The following is a 24,325-nucleotide window of genomic DNA, read 5'->3' as shown; positions in this document are numbered from 1 at the left end:
TCCAGCCATAACCCACATCATTTCATCTCTGGATACGAACATGTCTTTGTGGATTTACTAGGGTAAACCAACGCTTTCCTGAAATAATCTCACTGCTGAGTATGACACGAGACTCAAGATAGATTTCTCTGAGCCTTCTCCTTCCCTTAGAACTCTTTCTCAGATTCCCTCTGCTATTCTCAATTTGTGACTTTGGTATTTGTGAGTTGGTTACTATAAAAAAAAATATTGTGTGTGTATGTGTATGCAGGGGGCTTAAACTCAGGGCTTGGGTGCTGTCCCTGAGCTTTTATGCTCAAGGCTAGAGCTCTACCATTTTGACCCACAGCGCCACTTCGGGTTTTCTGGTGGCTCATGGGAGATAAGAGTCTCATATATTTTCCTGCTGGGGGGCTAGCTTCAAACCGTGATCCTCAGATCCTCAGCCTCCTGAGTAGCTAGGATTATAGGTGTGAGCCACCAGCACCTGGCTATTATTTTTTAATTATCTTTATGTAGTTGTAGCTTGGAGTTTCAGCATGTCAAGTTTATGAGTACCATGTATCTGGGCCCCCCTTCCATCAGTCTCTCCCAACTCTCCAAGCCTCACCCCTCCCCTCAGATGACCTGGCTCATGTTCACACATGGACATTCAATACTTTTTCATTTTTTAATAAGTTTTTTTTTATTGTGAAAATACCGCACAGAGGGGTTACAATTACATGAGCAAGATAATGAGTACATTTCGTATCAAGCATTGTTTCCTCCTCTTTGGTTTTTCCCCTACCATCCCTTCCCTCCCATCTCCATGACTACACTCCCCCCCCCCATGGACATTAAATATTGTGACTATCCAGCCATCCTTCCTCTCTCTAATCACCTGCCTGTGCCTCTCCTTAACTTGCCTTTCAGATTCCTAGAATTCATCCTGTTAACCTGTAAGTGATTCAAACGAGTCACGCCATTAGAAACCTCTCGTGTATATTTGCATACGGCTCTGTATACGTTTTCATAGGTGTTTATAATTTAGACACAAGTTCCACCTATGACAGAAAACATGCATCCTTTGTCTCTCCAAGTCTGACTTACTTCACTTCACATACTTATTTTTCCAGGTCCACCCATTTCCCTGTGAAAGAAAGACATAGTGTTGTTCTTCCTGTTGGATGAGCAAAATTCCACACACATGCGAATATATATGTGTATATATATATATATATATATATATACATGCGATATATGATATACTATATATACTATATATTATACCTAATACAGTATGTGACATATTACATAATTACTACATTACAACTGTATATATTACCTATAATATATACCATATATAGTACTACAGTATATATATACTACATATACTATATTATATGATATATGTTATATATACATGTTATATACACAATATAGTGTATATATTATATAATGTATATATAATATATATCATATGATAGTATATAATATGGCATTATAGTATACATATATACTATATAGTATATATGTTATATATACAATATATTATAGTATATAGTATATCATATATAGTATATTATATGTGTTGCATATATTATATAGTATATTGTATATATATTATGCTAGATAGTATATATAATATCATAATATGATATATAAAATAATATAGTGTAGACTGTATACTATATTATATACTATATATACAGTATATGCTATATGGTATTATACTTTTATATAATATAGTATATATAGTTCATAGTATAATATATACTATAAATTATAATATAGGTAATATTATGTAATATCAATAGATACTATATAGCATATATATGCTATATGTATTTGTATCTATGTATTTTTTCTTGATCCTTTTGCCTGTTGTAGAATATCTGTGCTGTTTCATTTTAAAGACACCGCTCTGACCCCTCGCAGGCAGTACAATCAGTAAACTAAGATTGTCAAGAAGTTTGAGATGGTTGAAAATGAGGAGGATTTTGCTTCTCTCTCTGGGTGGAAGATTCTGGATTTAATGAAAATGGAAAGTGAGCCTGGTGCTGGTGGCTCACACCTGTCATCTTAGTTACTTTGGAGGCTGAGATCTGAGGATTGAGGTTCAAGGCCAGCTTGGGCAAGAAAATCCACGGGACTCTCATCTCCAATGAAGAAGTGAAGCTGTGGGTCAAGTGGTAGAGTCCCAGCCTAGGGTTTGGATTTTGTTTGGATCCATTTGCATGGAATTTCTTCTCCCATCCGTTTGCTTTCAGTCTATTTCTGATGTTAGAGGTAAAGTGAGTTTCTTGTAAGTAGCATATAGTTGGAGCCAGGCACCAGTGGCTCACGCCTATAATCCTAGCTACTCAGCAGGCTGAGATTTTAGAATCACAGTTCAAAGCCAGCCCAGGCAGGAAAGTCTGTGAGGCTCTTATCTCCATTAAACAACCAGAAAACTAGAAGTATACCTGTGGCTCAACTGGTGGAGAGCTTGATTTGAGATGAAGAGCTGAGGGACAGTGCCCAGGCCCAGGCACGCACACACACACACACACACACACACACACACACACACACACACACACACACACACACACACACACACCGGAGAGAAGGTTAAGTCAACTGAGAACAAGGGAAGGTTTTTCTTTCGTTTCTTTTTCCCCCTTCCCAAACACCTGCATATCACAGCACCCTTGGGTTTCCTTTGTGTCCTCCAGCACAATTCCACGAGACAAAATGACCTTAGGGGTCCTAGAGTCCAACCTTCTTATTTTCTAGATGGGAAAGCTAAAGGCGATCCAGAGAGATTTTTACACCTGTCTTTCCTTGGGTCCATGTCCCCTCCATTGGAATTGTTCTCTGCTTGGCTGTGTGTGTGTGTGTGTGTGTGTGTGTGTGTGTGTGTGTGCGGAAGGGGGGAGACTAGAAGGACCTAGGTTCAATGCCTTCTCTCCCTTGTCCCCACAGCTCCATCAACAGACCCATCTCAAGCTGCAGTGGGTTAAGACTCGTGCATAAGTGCTTGCCCAAACCGACTGCTGGAGACTCCAGTGACTCAGTCTAGGGTCCTAGGCTCAGCCCTGGACCTGGGGCCAGTTGATCTTTTCAGGACTGTATAGAGCAGGACTGGCTGGTAAAAGTGGTAGAAAAAGCGGTTTCCTACAAGAAAATCGAGAACAATTAGCAGAACGGAAGATGGATGCCGAACAGAAGAAACAGATGTGCAAGACACCAAGCCGCTTGGTGACACTCTGAGCATGTGCCCTGGAGCAGGTGGGTGAGCACTCTCACTACGAGTCCCTCTCTCTCCCCCCCTTCCCCCAGCGTAGTGGGGTCTGGCATCTGTCCCAGCCATGAATGCCTTCCTCCTTTCCATTCCCAAATGAGAAACTTTCCCAAGTCAGACTTCCCACACTTGCACCATGCATGCAATGGCTTCCTGAATTATGTCGTTATAATTACAAGCTATTTTAATGATCACTCATCACCATGATGAATGTTTTACACGGTAGGAATTGCCCGGGCCACCCACAGAAGCTCAAACAATGAATGGAACTGCTCTCTTGCGTTCTGACCCAAGTAGGGAGGTTTCCCTGGGTCCAGAGTTTACACAAGTAAGCACTGGAGAGCGGCAGCAGTGTAGTAGCAAGGACACTCCAGCAGGTGGCGCTGGTGGCTCAGGCTTGTCATCCTAGCTACTCTCAGGAGGCTGAGATCTGAGGATGAAGGTTCAAAGCCAGCCCTCGCAGGAAAATCTGTGAGACTCTGATCTCCAATTAACTAGCAAAAACCCGAAGTGGAGCTGTGTCTCAAATGGTAGAGCAGCAACTCTGAGTGATAAAGCCAAGTGAGAACAGAGTTCAAGCTCCCTCCAATATTGGTGTGCGTGCATGCACACACACACACACACACACACACACACACACATGCTATATAATATATATATATATATATAATACATGAATATGAATATAAAAATATATAAAGAATATATATCCTTCCTTTTCTTCAAAAAGCTATATCACTCTTATCTTTATGAAGTCTAAAGTACAATTCCTGTCCAGTATTTCTTTACTAAGTTTCTGCCTGGCTGATCTATATAGTGAGTGGGGTACTGAATCATTTACAATGGATAATCCCCCTTTCTGTTCATTAAAAGGAGATGTACATATGCATATAGTATGTAACTTCTTTATGCTCTCTTGACATTGATAATAAAGAATTTATTATTATTATTGTTGTTGTTGTTGGTTGTGGGCTTGAACTCAGGGCCTAGGTTCTAACCCTGGGCCACTTTGTGCTCAGGGCTACTAGCACTCTACCACTCTGGCACTTGAGCCACAGCCCCACTTCTGGTTTTTGAGTGATTCATTGGAGATCAGAGTCTCACAGGGACTTTACTGTCCAGGCTGGCTTTGAACTGAGATCCTCAGATCTCAGCCTCCAGAGTAGCTATTTGTTCCTGGCAAGAATTTATTTTTATCAGCATATATTATTTGCACCAAGGGGGTGTGTGAGTGATATTTGATATTTTTACATTTGATGCAAGTGATGTGTGATATTTCCATGAGTGCATATAATGTGTTTGAATCATATTCACTCCATCTATTATGTTTTTCTCCCTCCTCTTTTTAATTTTTTAAACAAATTTAATGTGTTTAATTATGCTTTGTTTTCACTCAAGCCTCTCTCTCCCTTCCTCCCCTATCCTGGGTTGGTTCTCCTTTACAATGAGGGATAACGGTCATCTTTGTCTCCTGACTTGAAAAATCTATTTGCTGCATAATTTTAAAGGAAAATGGGGCTGAGAGAAAGAAGGAAGCCTGCCTAATCCAAGCACCTTAAACCTATCAGAATGTTGCCATCCACTAAAATAAAATCATTTAAAAAATGTCAGCAATGGTAACTCACTAGCCACTATGTTGAACATGAACTACACAGCTTGTGACTGGGGATGGGAGAGAAACAAAAGTGGGGGAGAGAGAAAAAGATGGCGAGGGGAGGCGTGACATTGTCCAGAAAGAAGTAGTTGTGACCCTTCTGTACATCACCTTTACAATAGCAATTGCTATTGTGTTTTTTAAAATCAAAGCGAGTGTCCCATTTCCAAAACCATCATAGATGAGGGCTTGCCAACGTGGCCTTGGGGGCCTCTTGGTCCGACTACAGAGAATAAAATAAAGATATTTTAATTAAAAAACAAAACAACTAGGGGTGGGGGGAGGATTGGGTGGGGGGAAGGAGGCTTGGAAAGGATGGGAAGGGGAAACAAAGGAGGAGGCAACAATGCTTGATAAGAAATGAACTCATTATCTTGCTCATGTAATTGTAACCCCTCTGTACAGATTTTTCACAATAAAAAAAAAATAAAACAACTAAAAGCAATACATGCTTACTGTTCCCTCTCCATGGGGGGGCGGGGAAGGGAAACAAAGTCCCTCCTGCAGTGGCAGCCCTCGGCCGGCAGGTGGCGCGGTGGGACACAGCAGGCCGGGCCAGGAGAGGCGAGGGCAGCCGGAGGTGGGCGTGGCAATGGGCGTGGCGGCGGGCGGAGCTCCGCACCACACGTGACCCGGGCTTGAGGCTCGGGCGCCGGCGTCACGTGACAGGGCCCGGAAGCGGCTGCCCGGAGGGGCTCAGACCGCCGCGCCGGGATGGCGAGGGGTGGCCGCGGAGGCGCGGGGAGGCGCTGAGGCGTGGGCTGAGCCGCAGCCTCGGGCCGGCGCCGCCGCCGGAGCCTGGCGGTGAGTCCGGGCCGACCCGCCCGCCCAGGGCTGTGTGGTCGCCGACCTCTCCCGGGGGGAGCGGGGGGGGGGGGGAGCGGGGTGGAGGCTGCGGGTTCGAGGCCCCCCTCAGCCCCCGCTGCTGGGGGCGGGGTTCGTGGGGGGGGGGACCTGGATCGCTCGTCCCTGGCGGCAGCCGTGCCCTGGAATGTCGCTGACAATGACATTTGGGGGTCACACATGCCCGGGAACCCCCACCCCACCCCACCAAGACCCCCGACGGGGGGAGAAAAAAAAATGATCGGGTGGCAACCCCGTCCTCGCACAGGAGGGGAAACTGAGGCACGGGAAGGCGCCTGGTCACCTGTGAGTGAGTGGCCGACCTGCGACCAGAGTCTACCCAGGTGGCCCTGAGCGCCTCCAGTGTCACCTGCTGGGGGGGGGATGGAGGGGGGACCTGACAGTGGGAAAAGAGAGGAAGGAGGGAAAGCACCCCCTCCCTCGCTTTGGGGGGTCCTCTCCCCCCTTCCCCCGGCAGGCTGGGGTCTGGGTGTGGTTCCCTTGGTTCAGGATTTTTCTTTTTCTGCACACTCATCATTTCAGTAGCTTCTAAACCGTTCTGCCTGTTTTGGTGGAAGTCTGAAAAGAAGAACTCAGAATTGGAGCGAGGAGAGGGAGGGAGGGAGGGAGGGAAGGAGGGGGGGCAGACCTTTGCTGTTTCTTTTTTTCTTGCTTTTCTCTTTTCTCTGTCATTGGACACGTGGGGGAAAGCTGGTCATGGGAGTGGACGTTGTTGTCATCCGTGGAGGCTTGCTGTAAAAAGGCAGACAGACTGAGATCTGTGAACTAGATTTTATTTTGGATCTGCCACTTACTTGGAGGACACCTTAGGTGTCATCATCTTGCCTGGGCTTAGGTTTCTCAGTGTGTAGACAATAGGGCTCGTTGGATCTCTTACACATTTTGTTCTGCTTCTTGCATCTAGGTCTGTTTGCTCTGTCTGTCTATCGATCTATCTACCTAATTATCTATGCCAGTACTAGAACTTGAACTCAGGGACTGGGCCATGTCACCGAGCTTTTGTGTTCAGAGTTAGCCTCCACCACTTGAGCCACCACTCCACTGTTGATTTTTTTTCTTTTTTGCTAGTTAATTGGAGATTAGATTCTCCTGGGGTTTCCTGCCTGGCCTGGCTTTGAACTGTGATCCTCAGATCTCAGCCCCCTGAGTAGCTAGGATTACAGGCATGAGCCACTGGCACTTAGCTTGTTTGCTTTTTATTTAGATTTTGTTTGGCAGGAAGGGAGACGAAACCTTACCCAGTTAGTGGTCTGTTTGATGTTTCATCTGGACTTATTCTTAAGTTGCCAGGAATTTTTGTTTTTCCTCTTTGAATTATATCCAGGCCAGCTGCTAACAGCTGCAGATGATTTTCATTGTCTTCGTCATATCAGGACTGTCCTTTGACTTACCTAGAGCTAAGTTTGCAGTAATTAGCTTGGACTATCTTATAGCATATGGGGTTTTGGTTTTGTGGGGCTGGGGGTGTACCTTTTTTTTTTTTTTTGGCCAGTTCTGGGGCTTGAACACAGGGCCTGGGCACTGTTTCTGAGCTTCTTTTGCTCAAGACTAGCACTCTACCACCTGAGCCACAGCGCCACTTCCAGCTTTTTCCTTTTATGTGGTACTGAGGAATTGAACTCAGAGCTTTGTGCATTGCTAGGCGAGCACTCTACCACTGAGCCACCTTCCCAACACGGTGTGCACTGAGTTACACACTGAACCCTTCCTTTGGACATTGAGAACACATGTTCTCTGAAGAGTGTTCTTGAGATTTGGGTAGGGGAAGGGGGCAGCATTCCCCTGCTGTTCTCTTTTTTTTTTGTTGTTAGTCATTTATTTAGATCAAGTTCTGGGCGGGAGTCCTTGTTTTCTCCTTACTCTAGGTAGCTGTGTAACATGGGCAGCCAGAAGTGCTCTGAGCCGCTGCCAGTCTTCAGGCTGTGGGAGGAGTGGGGTGGGGTTTTGTGTTGTAACCTTGGGAAGACCACCTATTCAGTGAAGTGGTTTTGAACACTTTCAGAGACTTGAGCTATTTCCTGCCCGGGAGGGCCAGCATGGAGCTGCCGTCACTGGAGTCATTGTTATTGTCTGCGGGCAGTTACCTTGGGGGATGCTGTGAATGAAATGACTGTGGTGGGTTTAATTTTTTTCTCTCTCTCTTTTTTTTTTTTGGTTGGTCCTGGGGTTTGAATGCTGGGCCTGGGCACTGTCTCTGAGCTCTTCTGCTCAAGGCTAGCGCTCTACCACTTTGAGCCACACTGCCACTTCCCTTAGTCTGGTGGTGAATTGGAGATAAGAGCCCCACAGACTTTCCTGTTTGGGCTGGCTTTGAACTGTGAGCCTCAGATCTCAGCCTCCTGAGTAGCTAGAATTACAGACATAAGCCACTGGCATCTGGCTCTTTTTTAAATTTTTTAAAATCTTCCCATGAGCATTCTTTAAGTGCTCCATATGTCCATAAGAGTCAGGTGCCCAGACACTTTGCATTTATTTATTTATTGTGTGTGTGTGCGCGTGCATGTGCGTGCGCGCGCACTGCTACTAGAACTTGAACCTAGAGCCCCTCACTCTTGGTTTTTTTCTTTTTTTCCAGTCCTAAAGCTTGAACTCTAGGTCTGAGGTGCTGTCTGTGAGCCTCTTTGTGCTAGTGCTCTACCACTTAAGCCACAGTGTCACTTCCAGGTTTTTCTGATTAGTGGATTGAAGATAAACTGGCTTTGAACTGCAAACCTCAGATCTCAGCCTCCTGAGTAGCTAGGATTATAGGCAGGAGCCACTGGCACCCCCGCTCTTGGCTGGTGCTCTATCATTTAAGCCCCAGCTCCACTCTTGACTTCTTGCTGGCTAATTGGAGATAAGAGTCTTACAGATTCATCTGCCCGGGCTGGCTTTGAACTGTGGTTCCCAGATCTCAGCCTCCTGAGTAGCTAGGATTATAAGTGTGAGCACCAGCCATCCAATGGCACTTTGCTTTGGATGCTTGGTGCCACACTTCTTTGGCTTGGCCCTGCTTCTTTTCTGTCCTTACCTCTGCTGGGCTGAAGCTCGTAACCCCTTCTAGAAGGGTCTGACTGATGACAGCAGGAACAGCTTTTCGTTTCTCATAAACTCATGTATTGATTCTCTTTTTCACAGCCTGGCCTTGGAGCCAGGATTCTGCATCTCCCTGTATGGACCCGGCTTTTACTGGCTTGAGCATTAAAAAAACAGCACCTGCTTCACGGTAGAATCCCATTGGTGGAATTCTCATATGCCAGATTAGAAAACTACTGTTCCCTCTCATCTGCTCCCCCTCATCTCATTTCTCTTGGGATCCTGGGTCCAATGACCTTCTCAGTGACCTTATCTTACAGAAGAGGTACCTCTATACATCTCTTTTCTTTTTCTTCTCTTTTGATAGTGGTGGGGTTTGAACTCAAGGCTTTGTGCTTGCTAGGCAGATGTTCTACCATGTAGCCATGTTCTCAGCACTGTTTTTACTTTGTTATTTTTCCAAATAGGCTCCCCTGGCCAGCCTCAGACCTTGATCCTCTTACCTTCAGCCTCCTGAGTGCCACCAAGCCTGGCTTTTTGATTGAGATGGTGTCTCATGACCTTTTTTTTTTGTTTTTTTTTTTGGTTAGGGTTGGCCTTGAACTACCATCCTTCGAATCTTTTGCCTCTCTCCTCCCCAGTAGCTGAGATTACAGATATGAGCCATTGCACCTAGCTCTGGGCTCCTTGGGATGCTCTTTGTCTTCCTTGGGACCACCATTTCTAAAATAGGGACTTGGCTTAGCCGTCTAGAGGATGAGATTAAGAAAGTCCTGCACAGTGTCTGTCTGTAGCAGTCTGGTCCCCTACGACTCCTCTGCTGTGAACGTCTCCATAGCGACAATCACCACAACTGGTCCCTTAATGAGACAACACATCTCATATGTACTTAGCTTATCTTCCTAACAGTATTGAGACAGGTTGGTATTGGGGATGCCTCTCCAATGATGAATTTGGCCAGAGTTACCCAGTTCCACCGAGATGAGTATCATGAACAATACTTCCAGCCCTCTTATTCTGCTCACCCCAGGCTCTGGGGATGGGTTTTGAGCTGGAAATTTTAGACAGGGTGGCGTGATAGAGCTCTGGACTGGGCTGTGATTTGCTGGATTCGAATTTCAAATCTTCAACCGGTCAGGGGCCTGCATGGGGCAGCCCAAGGGCTTGGCCCTTGGCCATAAGTGAGAGGCGAGGAGTGGGGTCTTCTGTGAGGTCCTGCCTGTCTTTAGACTTGACCATCTTCATGAGTGTGGCTGAGACGTGAGTTTGTTTCTAGGCTCAGCAGCTGCGCCTTGGCTGGTCCAGCCTGAGATTTAACTCAGGCCTGAGTCTGGGTGGTAGACTGCCAGATGGAGTATTGTCTCCCTTTTCTTCCTGGAGACCACAGGGAGCAGCCTGGCTCGAGACTTACTTCATGACTTTAAAAGTTGAAGCCGGGCAAAGCCAGGCACCCATGGCTCACACCTGTCATCCTAGCTACTTAGGAGGCTGAGATCTGAGGATCATGTTTTAAAGCCAGCTCTGGCAGGAAAGTCCATGAGACTCTTATCTCCAATGAGCCACCAAAAGCCAGAAATAGAGTTGTGGCTGCAGTGGTAGAGCACTAGCCTTGAGCAAACAAACAAACAAACAAACAAGAAAATGAGGCTCAGGGATTGTGCCCAGGCCCTGAGTTCAAGCCCCAGGACTGATACAAAGCCAAAAAAATTTTTTAAAAACCAATTTGCAACAAAACTTACTTATTTTTGCATACAGTGTTCTTGGCATGAAATGGTCTCATCTGTTCTTCGTTTTTTCTTTTCTTTCTTTCTTTTTCGCCAGTCCTGGGGCTTGAACTCAGGGCTTGGGCACTGTCCCTGAATTGCTTTTGCTTAAGGCTAGCACTCTACCACTTGAGCCACAGCACCGCTTCTGGCTTTTTCTGTGTATGTGGTACTGAGGACTGGAAACCAGGGCTTTGTGCATGCTAGGCAAGCATCTACCACTAAGCCACATTCCCAGCCCCTGTTCATTTGTGTGTATGTGTGTGCCATGGAAAACCAACATATTTGAGAGGTTAACCATCCACATGTGTAGATATTCAATTCCCATCATCTCTGGATGGGGCATTGAACCAAGACACAATTTGCATAAGCAAAAGGAAGGAAAGAGATCAAGGTGAGACCGATAGTTGTTTGAATGCAATTCTGGTTGACTGTACTCTTGATGAAATTAATCTAAAATTTTTTTTTCTATCAGACATAGATTTCATGTAATAGTGTACTCTTCCCCCCCCCCCCCCCCCAGAGGAAGGAATGTCTCAAGGTCAGGGAAAGGGAACCACACAGAATCTTGTAAACTCCTCTGCTTTCCTCCAGAACCAGAAGGACTAGCTTGGGCTTCAACTTTCACATATTTCAACTCTCATTTCCCCGGTTAATAGAGCCCATTAAACACTCCCACAGGGCCAGAACTGGTCCGTGCTACATTGATCTTGGATTACAGGCTGCATCCGGGCTGGCCTGTTAGAGACAGAAGGGAGTCTTGTGTAGGAAGATGGCTTAGCAAATCTACCTCCATGCTTGATAAGTTGGACTTGAACTCAGAGCCTGGGCACTGGTCCCTTAGTGTTTTCACTCAAGGCTAGTGCTCTACCATTGGAACCACACCTCTCCTTCTGGCTTTCTGGTGGCTAATTGGTGATAAGATCTCATGGACTTTCCTGTCTGGGCTTGATTTGAACCTTGATCCTCTACCAGCCTCCTGAGTAGCTAGGATGACAGGTGTGAGCCCCTGGTGTCCATTTGGACAAACAATTTGGTAGATGTTTTTTTCTTAGGTCTGGCTGAAACTCTTTGTCCCTTCATCTTCCATCTAATGATCTTGGCTTTGTCCAGTCTTTGAAGACTCTCCAAAACAAGTCTAACCTGCAAGCCCAACCTTTAATGACAGCTTTGTAGCTCTAGCTTGTCAGTCACGTTGAACCTGCTCTACCACTTGGACCATGCCTCCAGCTTGGCCTTTTGCTGGTTATTTTGGAGATAGAGCCTCATGGATTTTTTTCACCCTAAGCTGGCCTGATCTTCCAGCTCTCATCCAGAATAGCTGGGATTACAAGTATGAGCCACCAGTGTCTGACAGCACTTTTTTTTCCTTCTTCCTGCAGTTGCTAAGTCATATCTCCTACCATCTCATAGTTATTTACTTGACCTTAGGTCTATAGATTTCTGCTTGTGTGTGTGTGTGGACCTGGGTACTGTCCTTAGGTCTATAGATTTCTGCTTGTGTGTGTGTGTGGGGGGGGGGGGTTCTCGTAGTAATGTTCTGCAGGTCATTGTAGTTTTTATTTATGTATACCATAAAGAGGTCTCTGCATTGTAGAATAAATGGAAAGACTGTACTGTGAATCACCAGAGTTGTGTCTTGGCTATTTGAAAGGCACTGGAAAACTTAGCCCTCAGCTAAATTTTGTCCCTTCGCTTTCCTATGGTACTCAGTGTTCACTGGAAGGTTCTCGTGCTTATGCTTTATTTATTTAGTGCCAGTCTTGGGACACTTGAACTCAGGGCCTGAACTTTTTTGCTCAAGGTTGGTGCTCTACCACTTGGGCCACAGCTCCACTTCTGGCTTTCTGGTAGTTAATTGAAGATCAGAGTATCACATACTTTTCTGCCCTGGCTGGCTTTGAACTATGGTTTTCAGATCTCAGTCTTCAGAGTAGTAAGAGTTACAGGCGTGGGCCACCGGCTTTATTTTTTCTCTATTTATTACTTATCTCTTTATAATCCCAAAGTTGTACAAAGAGGGATTCAGTGCAGTTTGTCAGTTTGTGACTACCATGTGTCTTGATCAGTGTCACCCTTTCCATCATCCTAATGCTTTTGATGTATTACAAGAGACTCAAAAGCAAATCTGTGTGCTGGTGGCTCACATCTGTAACCCTAGCTACTCAGGAGGCTGAGATCTGATGATCATGATTCAAAGCCTCCCTGGGCAGAAGAGTCCATGAGACTCTATCTCCAATAAACTACCAGAAAACTGGAAGCTATGTCTCAAAGTGGTAGAGCACTATCCTTGAGCAAAAGAAGCTTGGGGACAGCCCCTAGGCCCTGGATTCAAGCCCCATGATGGATGCTCCCCCCCAAAAAAAGAGAGACTCTCTTTTATGTTTGCATAAACGATTCTGATCCCTGACTTTTGAAACTATTTTAGTCCACACCACCTGTCCCTCCATCTCTCCCAGCAGATTCGGAGTCTAAGATCTAGACAAAGCACGTGATCCAAAGTCCCCATGTTGATTGGTGATAGAAGCAGGTCTCGAACCCAGACCTTCTGACTCACATAAACCAATTTTCCAGCTTTTATCTGCATAGTTGGAACTTTCCCACTTTGCTTGATCTTGTATGTATTTTCCCTGGAGCTATGTGACAACTTTGAATTCCTCTAGGTTGGGGGAAAAAAATGAAACACACACACACACACACACACACACACACAACACACACACACACACACACACACACACACACACACACACACACACACACAACCACTGAGCCACATTCCCAGCCCTTCTGTGGTTATTTATTTTTTTTAACCATGCATCAAGCAATGCTGGTGTCCTGCCCTTGGCCCTTCGGAGCTGCGATCAGTCTTTGCTCAAACAAATTGGCTCACTTCTGACATCTTGGCACAATGGGGAATGGGCTAAGACGGGTCTCCCCACGTTCCTGAGAGAGTACCTCACACCCAGGCTGATGTCCAGCCACGTGCGGCCAGGGCTGGAGCCAGTCTGCCCTGGGTCAGAGGCATTATATTCGTCATTTTTAAACGGCAATATTCTTGGCAGGAAATGGACCTTATTTTAATACCTGCTCACAGCGCCTGGCCTGCTTTTACCAGACATTTCCAGCTCCACATGGCCCATCGGGCTGGCTGTAAACTGAGGGGCAGGGGCACCTGTGAAGGCTCTTTTTACCATCAGGTTCCAAGATTCTAGAGGGTTCCCATTTCTCATGACTCCAGAGGGCACCCCTCCCTCCCCATTAGAGAATCTCCCATCTTCTCTTCGCCAGAGGAGCAGTATGGGGGCGCCCATCACTTCCCATCATCGGGCAGCTGCAAGTTTTTCTACTCATCAGGAACTGATCTATAAACGTCCAAAGGAACAAGTGCAAGCTGGGGGGGAGCAGAAAAGGTGTGACACCCGTCCTGTGCACTGTGTGAAGGTCACTGTTGACAGGACAGGTTAATGAGCAAAACCCAACATGGGGACTCAGAATGGCGGCTCTCCAGGTTCTTTGTGGCTTCTCTGTGTAGCATTTCCTTCCTTCCTCGGACAGTTGTGGGCCCTCTGGACGAAGGGAGAAGGGGTGAATCCCCCCTCCCCCTGGGGTGCCTGGCTGCTTGGGGAGCAGGGTTCACATGGGGTGTGTGATCTGTGATTTGTTTCAGGGTGTGTGTGTGTGTGTGTGTGTGTGTGTGTGTGTGTGTGTGTGTGTGTGTGTGTGTGTGTGTGTGTGTGTGTGTGTGTGTGTGTGTGTGTGGTCATGGGGCTTGAACTCTGGGTCTGGGCACTGTCCCTGAGCCCTTCAGCTCAAGGCGAGTGCTCTACCACTTGAGCCACAGCGCCACTTCTGGTTTTCTGGTGGTTTATTGGAGATAAGAGTCTCATGGACTTTGCTGCCCAGGCTGGCTTTGAACTGTGATCCTCAGATCTCAGCCTCCTGAGTAGCTAGGATTACAGGTGTGAGCCACTGGTGCCTGGCATGGAGGTGTCATTTTTAAGCTCCAAATAAAGCCCCATGGAGGGCAGATGCTGAGATGGGGCTGGGGTGGGAAGGGGGGAGTTAGGGTCTGAGACTCAGTTGTGTTCCACCTCTTGTCTTGGCTGCTGTGTTTGTATGCAGGTGTTGCTGGCAAGAAAAGAGGGCCGGAGGCCTACTCCAGGCCTCCATTGGCCTCCAGTTTGTACAAGATGGCCCTTGGCCTGGGGCTGTTGGTGGGTGGTGACCCAATACAATGTGAGCAGAACTGGATGATCTAGAGGATTTCTTTTATTTTAATTTTTAATTGTTATTATAAAGGTGAAGGGCTGGGAAGGTGGCTCAGTGGTAGAGTGCTTGCCTTGCATGCATGAGGCCCTGGGTTCAATTCCTCAGCACCACATAAGCAGAAAAAGCTGCAAGTGGTGCTGTGATTCAAGTGGTAGAGCACTAGCCTTGAGCTGAAGAGCTAAGGGACAGCGTCTAGCCCAGAGTTCAAGCCCCACAACCGACAAAATAAATAAAGGTGATGTACAGAGGGGCTACAGTTATAAAAGTCAGATCATGATGTGCATTTCTTTTTGGACAATGTCACCCTTCCCTTGCTGCCTCCCAATTTTTCCCTCCGTCCCCTCCCACAAGTTGTACAGTTCATCGTCAACATAGTGTCTAGTGAGTACCACTGCTACATTTGTTCACCCTTTGGTCCTCCATTTCTAGGCCTCCCCTTAACCCTCCCAAAGACAGATAAATGAACAAGACAAAAAGAAAACAAAAACAGCAACAGAGAATAAAACACCCTTTTGTTTCCATTTCCTGGAGTTCATTTCAACACATATTATTTTATGTGATCACCTTCGTGTTCCTCTCCTAAGAATATCTGGAGGAGATTTTTGTTTGTGTTTTTGTTTTTTTGCCAGTCCTGGGGCTTGAACTCAGGGCCTGGCCACTGTCCCTGAGCTGCTTTTACTCAAGGCTAGCACTCTACCACTTGAGCCACAGCTCCACTTCTGGATTTTTCTGTGTATGTGGTACTGAGGAATCGAACCCAGGGCTTCATGCATGCTAGACAAGCACTGTACCACTAGGCCACCTTCCCAGCCCATCTGGAGGGAATTTCTTGAGAGCATAGGTTCTCTAATGAAGGCAGAGGACAGAAATGGATCCTCCCGAGACACATCCGTATTCTCCATCCTGGAAGGCTGTCTCTGGGGAAAGGTAGCTGTGGATTGAGGCTCGAGGCTCGCAGGCATCAGTGGAAATCTGGAGGACTTCCTGGAGGCAGCGTTCCCCACTCTGCCCTGCCGCTGCCTCATCTCTGCTTTGCTCGGGTGCACGGTGACAAATTTAGCCATTTATGAGTGGTGCCATGGGGACCAGGGAGGTGGAGGGGTAGAGTCTGAGCATGCCCAGTCTGCCCTGTGTACTTTGCACTTCTTGCATATTTCTCCCTCCATAACTGGGGCCCTCATACTCAGTCCTGTAGGGCAGTCACCGTGGGTGGCTGTGACAATGACTGCTTCGGTCTCCGAGTCCACCCCAGGCATGAAGCTAAAGGCCCCAGCGAGCAGAGATCCTCATTCTGACCCTCTTCCTCCAGCTACCATGTCCACGCAGAGACTTCGCAATGAAGATTACCACGACTACAGCTCCACCGACGTGAGTCCGGAGGAGAGCCCCTCGGAAGGGCTGAGCCACTTTTCCTCTGGCTCCTACCAGCGTTTCGGGGAGAGAAACAGCACTACGTGAGTCGTTCTTGCTCTCTGCCCTTCTGGCGGTGGTGGGGGTGGGCTTCGAACCTGCTACTGTTGGCTCCTCTTCCTTCCTTCCTTCCTTCCTTCCTTCCTTCCTTCCTTCCTTCCTTCCTTCCTTCCTTCCTTCCTTCCTTGTTTCTTTCTTTGTCATGGGGCTTGAACTCTGGGCCTGGACGCTGCCCCTCAGCTCTTCAGCTCAAGACAAGCGCTCTCCACTTGAGCCACAGCGCCACTTCTGGTTTTCTGGTGGTTTATTGGAGATAAGCATCTCACAGACTTTCCTGCCCTGTCTGGCTTTGAACCGTGATCCTCAGATCTCAGCCTCCTGAGTAGCTTGGATGACAGGCGTGAGCCACCAGCGCCTGGCTGTCTGGTCCTTTCTTATTCTCAGCTTGGTCAGGGCCAGCAGGCCAGGGGGTGGGCTGGAGAGAGTGTACAGCTGAGAAAAGCTTCTAGAAGGCCATTATGTGAGTGGGGGGGGGCTTCCCTCGCTCCCATCTCTCTCAGCCCCCACTGGAAGCCCCCTAAAGGCAGAGAGTCACCCCCAGACTTCTGTCCCCAGCAGCTGATCATGGAGGAAACTGCACTTTTGCCTTCCCCCACCAGGGAAACTGAGACCCCCAGACACAGCAGGGCCTAGGCTAGCCCTCTCCCTTAGGTGGCAGACAAATTGAAGGTGTGCTGGGGAGCAGGGGCTGGCTGTGTGTGGGGGTGCAGCTGCCCTGATTGCAGCCTGTGACATTTCCCAGCACCCCAGTGCCCCATCCTGGGCAGGACTCAATGAGCACGCCTTTGGTTCCCTAATCTTAGCCATCCTCTGGGACTCTGAGGGGACTATGGAGCCCTATCCCAGAGCCCCTTGCTGGGGTAGCTTTCTCGATGTTACTCTCCCAGCCAGGACCTATATGTCCTGTGACCTGGGGTGACCCTGGGGGACGTGGTTTGTCTACAGGACTCGCCCCGAGCCACCTCTAGCTAGTTTCTGCTGGCACAGACTTGCCTGAGAAGCGTGTTCCTCTTATGGAAAGCTCTGGTGGAAATCCCCCATCCTGTCTGCTGCAATCTGAGCAGGAGGCAACAGTGGGGACCCCCCCCCCACCCATCTTTTCCCTTTAACCTTATCCCCTCTTGCCCCCTCCCCCCTCCACACACATATGGCCACCCTGGCAGAAGGTACTCTACTTCCGGCTGGAGACTCTCAATGGCTCTGCCATTTCCCTTAGGGGAAAATCCTTTCTTTCCCTTTAAAAAAAAAAATTAGTGCCTGTTTTGGGGCTTGAACTCAGGGCCTGGATGCTGTCCCTGACCTCTTTTGCTCAAGGCTAATGCCCTACTACTTTGAGCCATAGCCCCACTTGCGGTTTTCTGGTGGTTTATTGGAGATAAGAGTCTCTCAGACTTTCCTGCCCAGACTGGCTTTGAACTACGAACCTCAGATCTCAGCCTCTTGAGTAGCTAGGATTACAGGCATGAACCACTGGCGCTTCAAACCTCAGTACCTGGCATTTTCTTGGAATATGAAGGAAACGAACCAATCAGCACTCAAGACAAGCATCAGTGTTTGTGACCCCCATAAAAATGTTGAGCTTTCAAGCAAAATTAGACAAAAGAAAACCCAAATCCAGTGTGTCTAGTATTGTGAGCTTGGTAGTTTTCCTTTGCATATAAACTGCTGATGAGCTTTGTGCTGATGTTAATGTCTGTGATTTCTCCGTGTTATATAATGAAAGGTATTTGTGTTTAGAAGAGCTGAATAACTCACAGGACTAATAAAAATGTCCAAATAACCAAAGGATGTTAGGAAGTTTTGTTTTTTTTTTAAATTTTATTTTATTTTATTTGAGAACATACTGTACAGAGGGGTTACAATTACATGGGCAGGATAATGCATACATTTCTTACCAAGCATTGCAGCCTCCTCCTTTGTTTACCCTTCACCTCCCTTCCCAGCCTCCCCCCAGGAAGTTGCATTCAGAGAACATGCTCACCAATGTTTTGTTAGTGGTATGGATGGTGTGTGTGTGTGTGCATGTGTGTGTGCATGTGCATGTTTATATGTGTCTATGTGTGTATTTATCCAGACCTTGAACTCAGGGCCTTGTGATCTTAACAGCTTCTTTTACTTGTAGATGGCACTCTACCACTCCAGCCATGCCTCCATTTCTGGCTTTTTTTCTGGCTAATTGGAGGGAGGAATCTCCAAAGTTTGTCTGAGCTGGCTTTGAATCAAGATCCATAGAGTTCAGCCTCCTGAGTTAGCTAGGATTCCAGGCATGAGCCACTGGTGCCTGGCCAGAACCAATAGTTTTTAATGAACTAGAATATGAAGTTTCAATTCCATAATTGTAAGTGACTTTGAAGAAATGATCATGTGCTTCATTTTGGAATAGTGTCAAAGAAAAATGACCACCTGCGTGTCTAAAGCCATCAGATTGTCTTCATATCCCTCCACACAACAGTGTTTCACAGAGACTGAACGCAGACTCAGACACACACCGTCTTCTGTTATACAAAGCATTCAAGAAAATGCTTTGTTCAAAAAGTAAGACAGTGCCATTCTTCTCCATTTCCTTCTCTGGAAAAATGGGTTTGATTTCTCAAAAAAAAAATACACACACACACACACACACACACGACACACACACACACACACACACACACACACACACACACACACACACACACACACACACACACACACACACTATCAGGTGCCGGTGGCTCACATCTGTAATTCTAGCTACTTAGAGACTGCGATCCTGAGGATCACGGTTTAAAGCCACCCAGGCAGGAAAGTCTGTGAGATTTGTATCTCCAATTAACTATCAAAAAAAGCTAGAAATGGAGCTGTTGCTCAAAGTGGTAGAGTGCTAACCTTTAGCACAAAAGCTCAGGGACAGCAGTGAGGCCTGAGTTCAAGCTCCAGGACTGGTAACAAAACATTTAAAAAATTAAAAAGATTATATATGTTAAAAGTTACATGTACATATGTATGTATAATACATACATATGTATATATAGTATATATATAATTTTAAACTATATAGTATATATAATTTTAAAAATTATATATATTATACATAGATCAGATATATAGCTGCAGATAGAATCTGCATAAGCAATTGGTTGGGGAGGGGTCCTTAATTCATCCGAAAAGAAGGTGGTCCTGGGACCAAAATGTACATGAACTGCCGTCGGAGCAGATGGAACTTGAGAGATTGGCTGGGCTCTCCTCTTCCCCTGGCCCCCAGTGGATCTGTGTTTGGTGATCTCACCTTGGGGCTATCTATTGGAAAGAATCGTGGTGACCCCTGGACAGGAAGCCTGGCCAATTCTGAGCTGAACAGACCAGAGAGCCTACCACTTTGTTCCCCGCTAGTTCCCTCACTTCCCGGGTGAGCAGCAGCCCTGAGAAGGAGGGGGTGGAGATCGCCATGTGTGGGGGGGTGATGGAGAGCTGGGAGGGACCCTAGGGACCCACAAAAGCCAGCTGAGCACTGTTTTGAAGAAGCCTTGGTCAGACAGAAGAGTCTGGAACACCACTTACCTTTGCACTTAAGTGGATTAAACATTTGCCAAGATAAACATTTAATAGGCCCATTATATCTTGGCGACAGTCTACTGATAATGTAGACCCTCTGCTGAGCATGAGATCAGGAGGCAGTCCCTTGATCCTTCCTGGAAATACTGAGGCCAGCTGGGAGATGGGATTTTCTGTCTGATGGCAGAGGGAGAGAGGTCAGTGTGAAATGTTTTTACACAGAGTGTAGATGGCCCTTACTAATGGCCTTAATGGGTAATGAGGGAGATGTATTGCCAGGCACTGGTAGCTCATGCCTGTAATCCTAGCTACTTAGGTGTCTGGGCAAGGGAAAGTAAGACTCTTGTCTCCAACGAACCACCAAAAAAGCTGAAAGTGGAGCTGTGGCTCAAGGGGTAGAGTGTTCGCCTTGAGCAAAAAAATAGAGCTCAGGGCTAGCACATAGGCCTGGAGTCAAGCCCAGGACCAGCACAAAATAATAAATAATTTAAAATGAAGGGCTCAGTGGTAGAGCGCTTGCCTTGCATGCATGAGGCCCTGGGTTCCATTCCTCAGCACCACATAAGCAGAAAAAGCTGGAAGTGGTGCTGTGGCTCAAGTGGTTGAGCTGAAGAGCAGAGGGATAGCACCCAGCCCCACGATCGACAAAAAAATAATAAAAAAGTAAAAATGAAATCCGCTTTGGGTTTCTACTGAATGGCAGATTTGAAAAAAAAAAAAATAGTGCAACCCTTACTTTTAAAGGAGTTAGATTCTCTGCAGAATTTCTAGATAGTACCAGAGGCCTCAGTGACTTAGGGTCAAGTGGTATTGAATTTGAACAGTTTCCTATTCTAATTTTTTTTTTTTGGTTGGTTGTGGGGCTTGAACTCTGGGCCTGGGCGCTGCCCCTCAGCTCTTCAGCTCAAGACTAGCGCTCTACCACTTGAGCCACAGCGCCACTTCTGGCTTTTTCTGCCTATGTGGTGCTGAGGAATCGAACCCAGGGCCTCACGCATGCAAGGCAAGCATTCTACCACTGAGCCACCTTCCCAGCCCAGTTTCCTATTCTTTAAGCAGTCACAAGAGATGCGAAGTAGGAAGACAAGCCCATTCCTGATGTCTGTCCCAACTCCCCCTTCCCCACGGAGAGACACCATGCTGTCTCTGCTGTCTCTATGATCAGGTGACCACTAAGGCCAAAGGGGCCCTGTGTGTACCCTGGTTCTTCATCAGGATCTAGTTATCAGCCACTGCCTTCTGGCCATGGCCTTTTTCTCCCCAGAAGGGTACATGTGTCCTTCTTGTCCTGCTAACTTCAGCTCGGGGGTGTCCACCCTCTTCATTTCTCCCTGGCTTTTTCTTAATAATCACCTTCTTTTTTTTATTATAAACATATTTTTTATTGTGAAAATACTGTACAGAGGGGTTACAATTACATGGGCAAGATAATGAGTACATTTCTTATCAAGCATTGTAGCCTCTTCCTTTGTTTCCCCTTCCCATCCCTTCCCATCCTTCCCCCGCTCCCCCCACCAAAGTTGTAAAGTTCGTTTTTCGACATAACGACTTGTACATCTCATTGTTGCAATGGGTCCTCCTGTATCCCTGTTTTAACGATTTGTTTTTTCCCTTCCCCTCCACATATACCAACATCATAGACAGTGAAAGCAGGGGTTATACCGCGGGGGAGGGACATACAAAGCAACAAAGACATAATCTTATAAGTATGTTAGAAACAATCGCATGAAAGATCTCTCTTTTTTTTTGTCAGTCGAGTAATCACCTTCTTAATAATCACCTTAGCATTATTCCTTGTGTTTCCTGAGACAAGACTGAATTCTAGAGCTGAGTCTTAATCCGAAGGATATTCATGACAGTTATAGCAGGTTTATTCTATGTGTGCACACGCACCATCCTGGGACTTGAACTCAGGGCTTAGATGCTGGGTTCCAGGGTCTAGCCCTGAGGGTTCTTCCCATTCACCCCACCCCCACCCCGGTAGTGGGGCTTGAACTTAGGGCCTGGGTGCCGTTCCCAAGCTTTTGTACTCAAGGCTAGTGCTCTACCACTTGAGCCACAGCTCCACTTCCTGCTTTTTGGTAGTTAGTTAAAGAGTCTTATGGCCTTTCTGCCCAGTCTGGCTTCAAACCCCAATTTTCAGATCTCAGCCAGTCCTGAGTAACTAGGATTATAGGTGTAACTAGGATTATAGGTATGAGCCACCAGTACCCAACTAACTTTTTTTTTTTTTTTTTTGGTTGTGGGGTTTGAACTCGGGGACTGGGCACTGTCCCTGAGCACTTTTGCTCAAAGTGAGGGCTCTGCCACTTTGAGCCACAGCGCCACTTCTGGTTTCCTGGTGGTGCATTGGACATAAGTATCTCACAGACTTTTCCTGCCCAGGCTGACTTTAAGCTGAAGATCCTCAGATCTCAGCCTCCTGAGTAGCCAGGATTACAGATGTGAGCCTGTCTGAGCCTGTCTTAGGCCCATTGTGTCAAGTGGTAGAGCACTAGCCTTAAACAAAAAGAAGCTCAGGGGCAGTGCCCAGGCCTTGAGGTTAAGTCCTAGGACCATCACACAATAAACAAAAACAAACACCGTGACAAGAGAATTTGGCCTATTGGTTATTTTCCCACACAGGAAGAACCCCTTCACAATCATTTTTGTCACCCTCTGTTGCTGTCTGGGGGAGCCTTTGCCATGCTCAGGGCAGTGGTTAGAAGCAGTCACTCATAGAAGAAGAGGGAGAGCGTAGAAGCACCTGTCAGCCTCTGGTCTCGGGCCTGAGACAGCAGGTTTGCATGGAGGAACACAGACTGAATGCCCTGTGTCCAGCTGACCATCCCTGCTCCCCCCTCCCTATTCAGATCGCTGCAGACGTTGATCCACCTGTTAAAAGGCAACATCGGCACGGGGCTCCTGGGGCTGCCGTTGGCAGTGAAGAATGCCGGCATCTTGGTAAGCATCCATGCTGCTGGAGGGAAGTGTGAAGACAAGGCAGTTTGTAACTTTGTTTTGTTTTGTGCTTGTACTGGGGTTCCAAATCAGGGCCCTGGCTCTGTCCCTTAGCTTTCTGGCTTAAGGCCAGTGTTCTACCACTTGAGCCACACCTTTACTTCCAGCTTTTTGCTGGTTATTTGGCGATAAAGAGTCTCTCATGGATTTTTTCCCCCCCACCTGGGCTGACTTCAAAACCATGATCCTCCAATCTCAGCCTCCTGAGAAGCTAGGATTGCGGGTGTGAGCCTTGGGAGGCTTTGTGTCCCTGTCTTAATTCAGCCAAGAAAAGAAAACATTCAGACATGATTCATTGACAGCGCTTTACTGGGGCCTCTCTGTGTGCTAGGCCCAGTCTAGGCTCTTAGAAACTGCATCCGGGCATTCAGCACATCAGCAGAGAGCCCTGTCATCTTGGCGATCCTCTGGGACAGAGAAGATGCTCTCCATGTGGCCCAGGCAGTTTCTGTCCATAATCTGAACTTAATGTGTCAGGGATAGAAGGTTTGCTCGCTTTCTGCAGTCCCCAGCCCCATCTTCAGTGGCCAACCCTGAGAAGCGTGTATCTTTTTTTTATCGTTCACTTTCTGTAGATCATCGGCCCAAAGCTATTGCAATTTCAGAGATGGGGATTGTCTGTCCTCAGCTCCCCCAACCCCCTGATGGGGTCTTGTGCTCAGGATGCCTTCTCCTCCCCCCCACCCCTTACCCTACAGCTGGGGAGCTTCTATTCTGCCCATGCATTACAGGCTAAGCACACACACTCCCCCTATGCTGGTCTTGTCTGCCAGATGAACTCTGTGGCAGGTGTGGCCCGGAGCTCCTCTCTCCCAGCTGATCCCCATGAGTGCATTTTCCTCTCGTGCTGGCCCCCCTGTAGACATGCCCGGGTAGCATGTTATTATTGACAGATCACATCTCCTGCAGGTCCAGGCCCGATTGAACCCACTAATCTCTCTCTCTCTCCAGTTGGGTCCCCTCAGCCTGTTGGTGATCAGCATTGTGGCTGTGCATTGCATGAGCATCCTGGTGAAATGCGCCCACCATTTCTGCCGCAGGTGAGGGCCCCCAAACCACCTACACCGCCCCCCCCCCCAATCCCCACACAATGCGACCTCCTTGCTTCCCAGGGGCACTGCCTTCCACCATTTGTTTAATGTCATGGGTTAAATTTACTGAAGTCTAATAGACATAGCCCCATTCTTTGTGTGTGTGTGTGTGTGTGTGTGTGTGTGTGTGTGCATGTGCATGCATGTGTGTGCATGCACCAGTCCAGGGACTTGAACTTAGGGCCTGAGTACAGTCTCTGAGCTTTTGTGCTCAAGGCTAGCTCTCAACCACTTGAACCACAGCTCCACTTCCAGCATTTTTGTTTTGGTAGTTAATTGGAGTTAGGAATCTCACAGATTCACAGATTATTCCTGCTGGGGCTGGCTTTGAACCTTGATCCTCAGATCTCAGCCTCCTGAGTAGTTACGATGACAGGCAAGTGCCAGTGGCTGTTACTCTCATTGTCTAACCCACCTG

General features: G+C 47.2%; 1 protein-coding gene across 1 annotated transcript in view; it reads left to right on the top strand.

Annotated features, from left to right (window-relative positions):
* Positions 1–5,576: 5,576 nt before the first annotated feature.
* LOC138827187 (proton-coupled amino acid transporter 1) overlaps positions 5,577–24,325 on the top strand; it is a 35,303-nt gene continuing 16,554 nt past the window's right edge. Inside the window, exons 1-4 of the mRNA XM_070022676.1 lie at positions 5,577–5,702; positions 16,122–16,266; positions 22,669–22,759; positions 23,768–23,856. Of these exons, the coding sequence (XP_069878777.1) occupies positions 16,127–16,266; positions 22,669–22,759; positions 23,768–23,856 (320 nt within the window). The 5' untranslated portion in view covers positions 5,577–5,702; positions 16,122–16,126. The remainder of the gene's footprint in view (positions 5,703–16,121; positions 16,267–22,668; positions 22,760–23,767; positions 23,857–24,325) is intronic.

This window comes from Dipodomys merriami, unplaced genomic scaffold (genome assembly GCF_024711535.1).
Source record: "Dipodomys merriami isolate MVZ:Mamm:240054 unplaced genomic scaffold, mDipMer1.0.p SCAF_151, whole genome shotgun sequence".
NCBI classification, from domain to species: domain Eukaryota; kingdom Metazoa; phylum Chordata; class Mammalia; order Rodentia; family Heteromyidae; genus Dipodomys; species Dipodomys merriami.
This window is presented reverse-complemented; position numbering and strand designations above follow the sequence as displayed.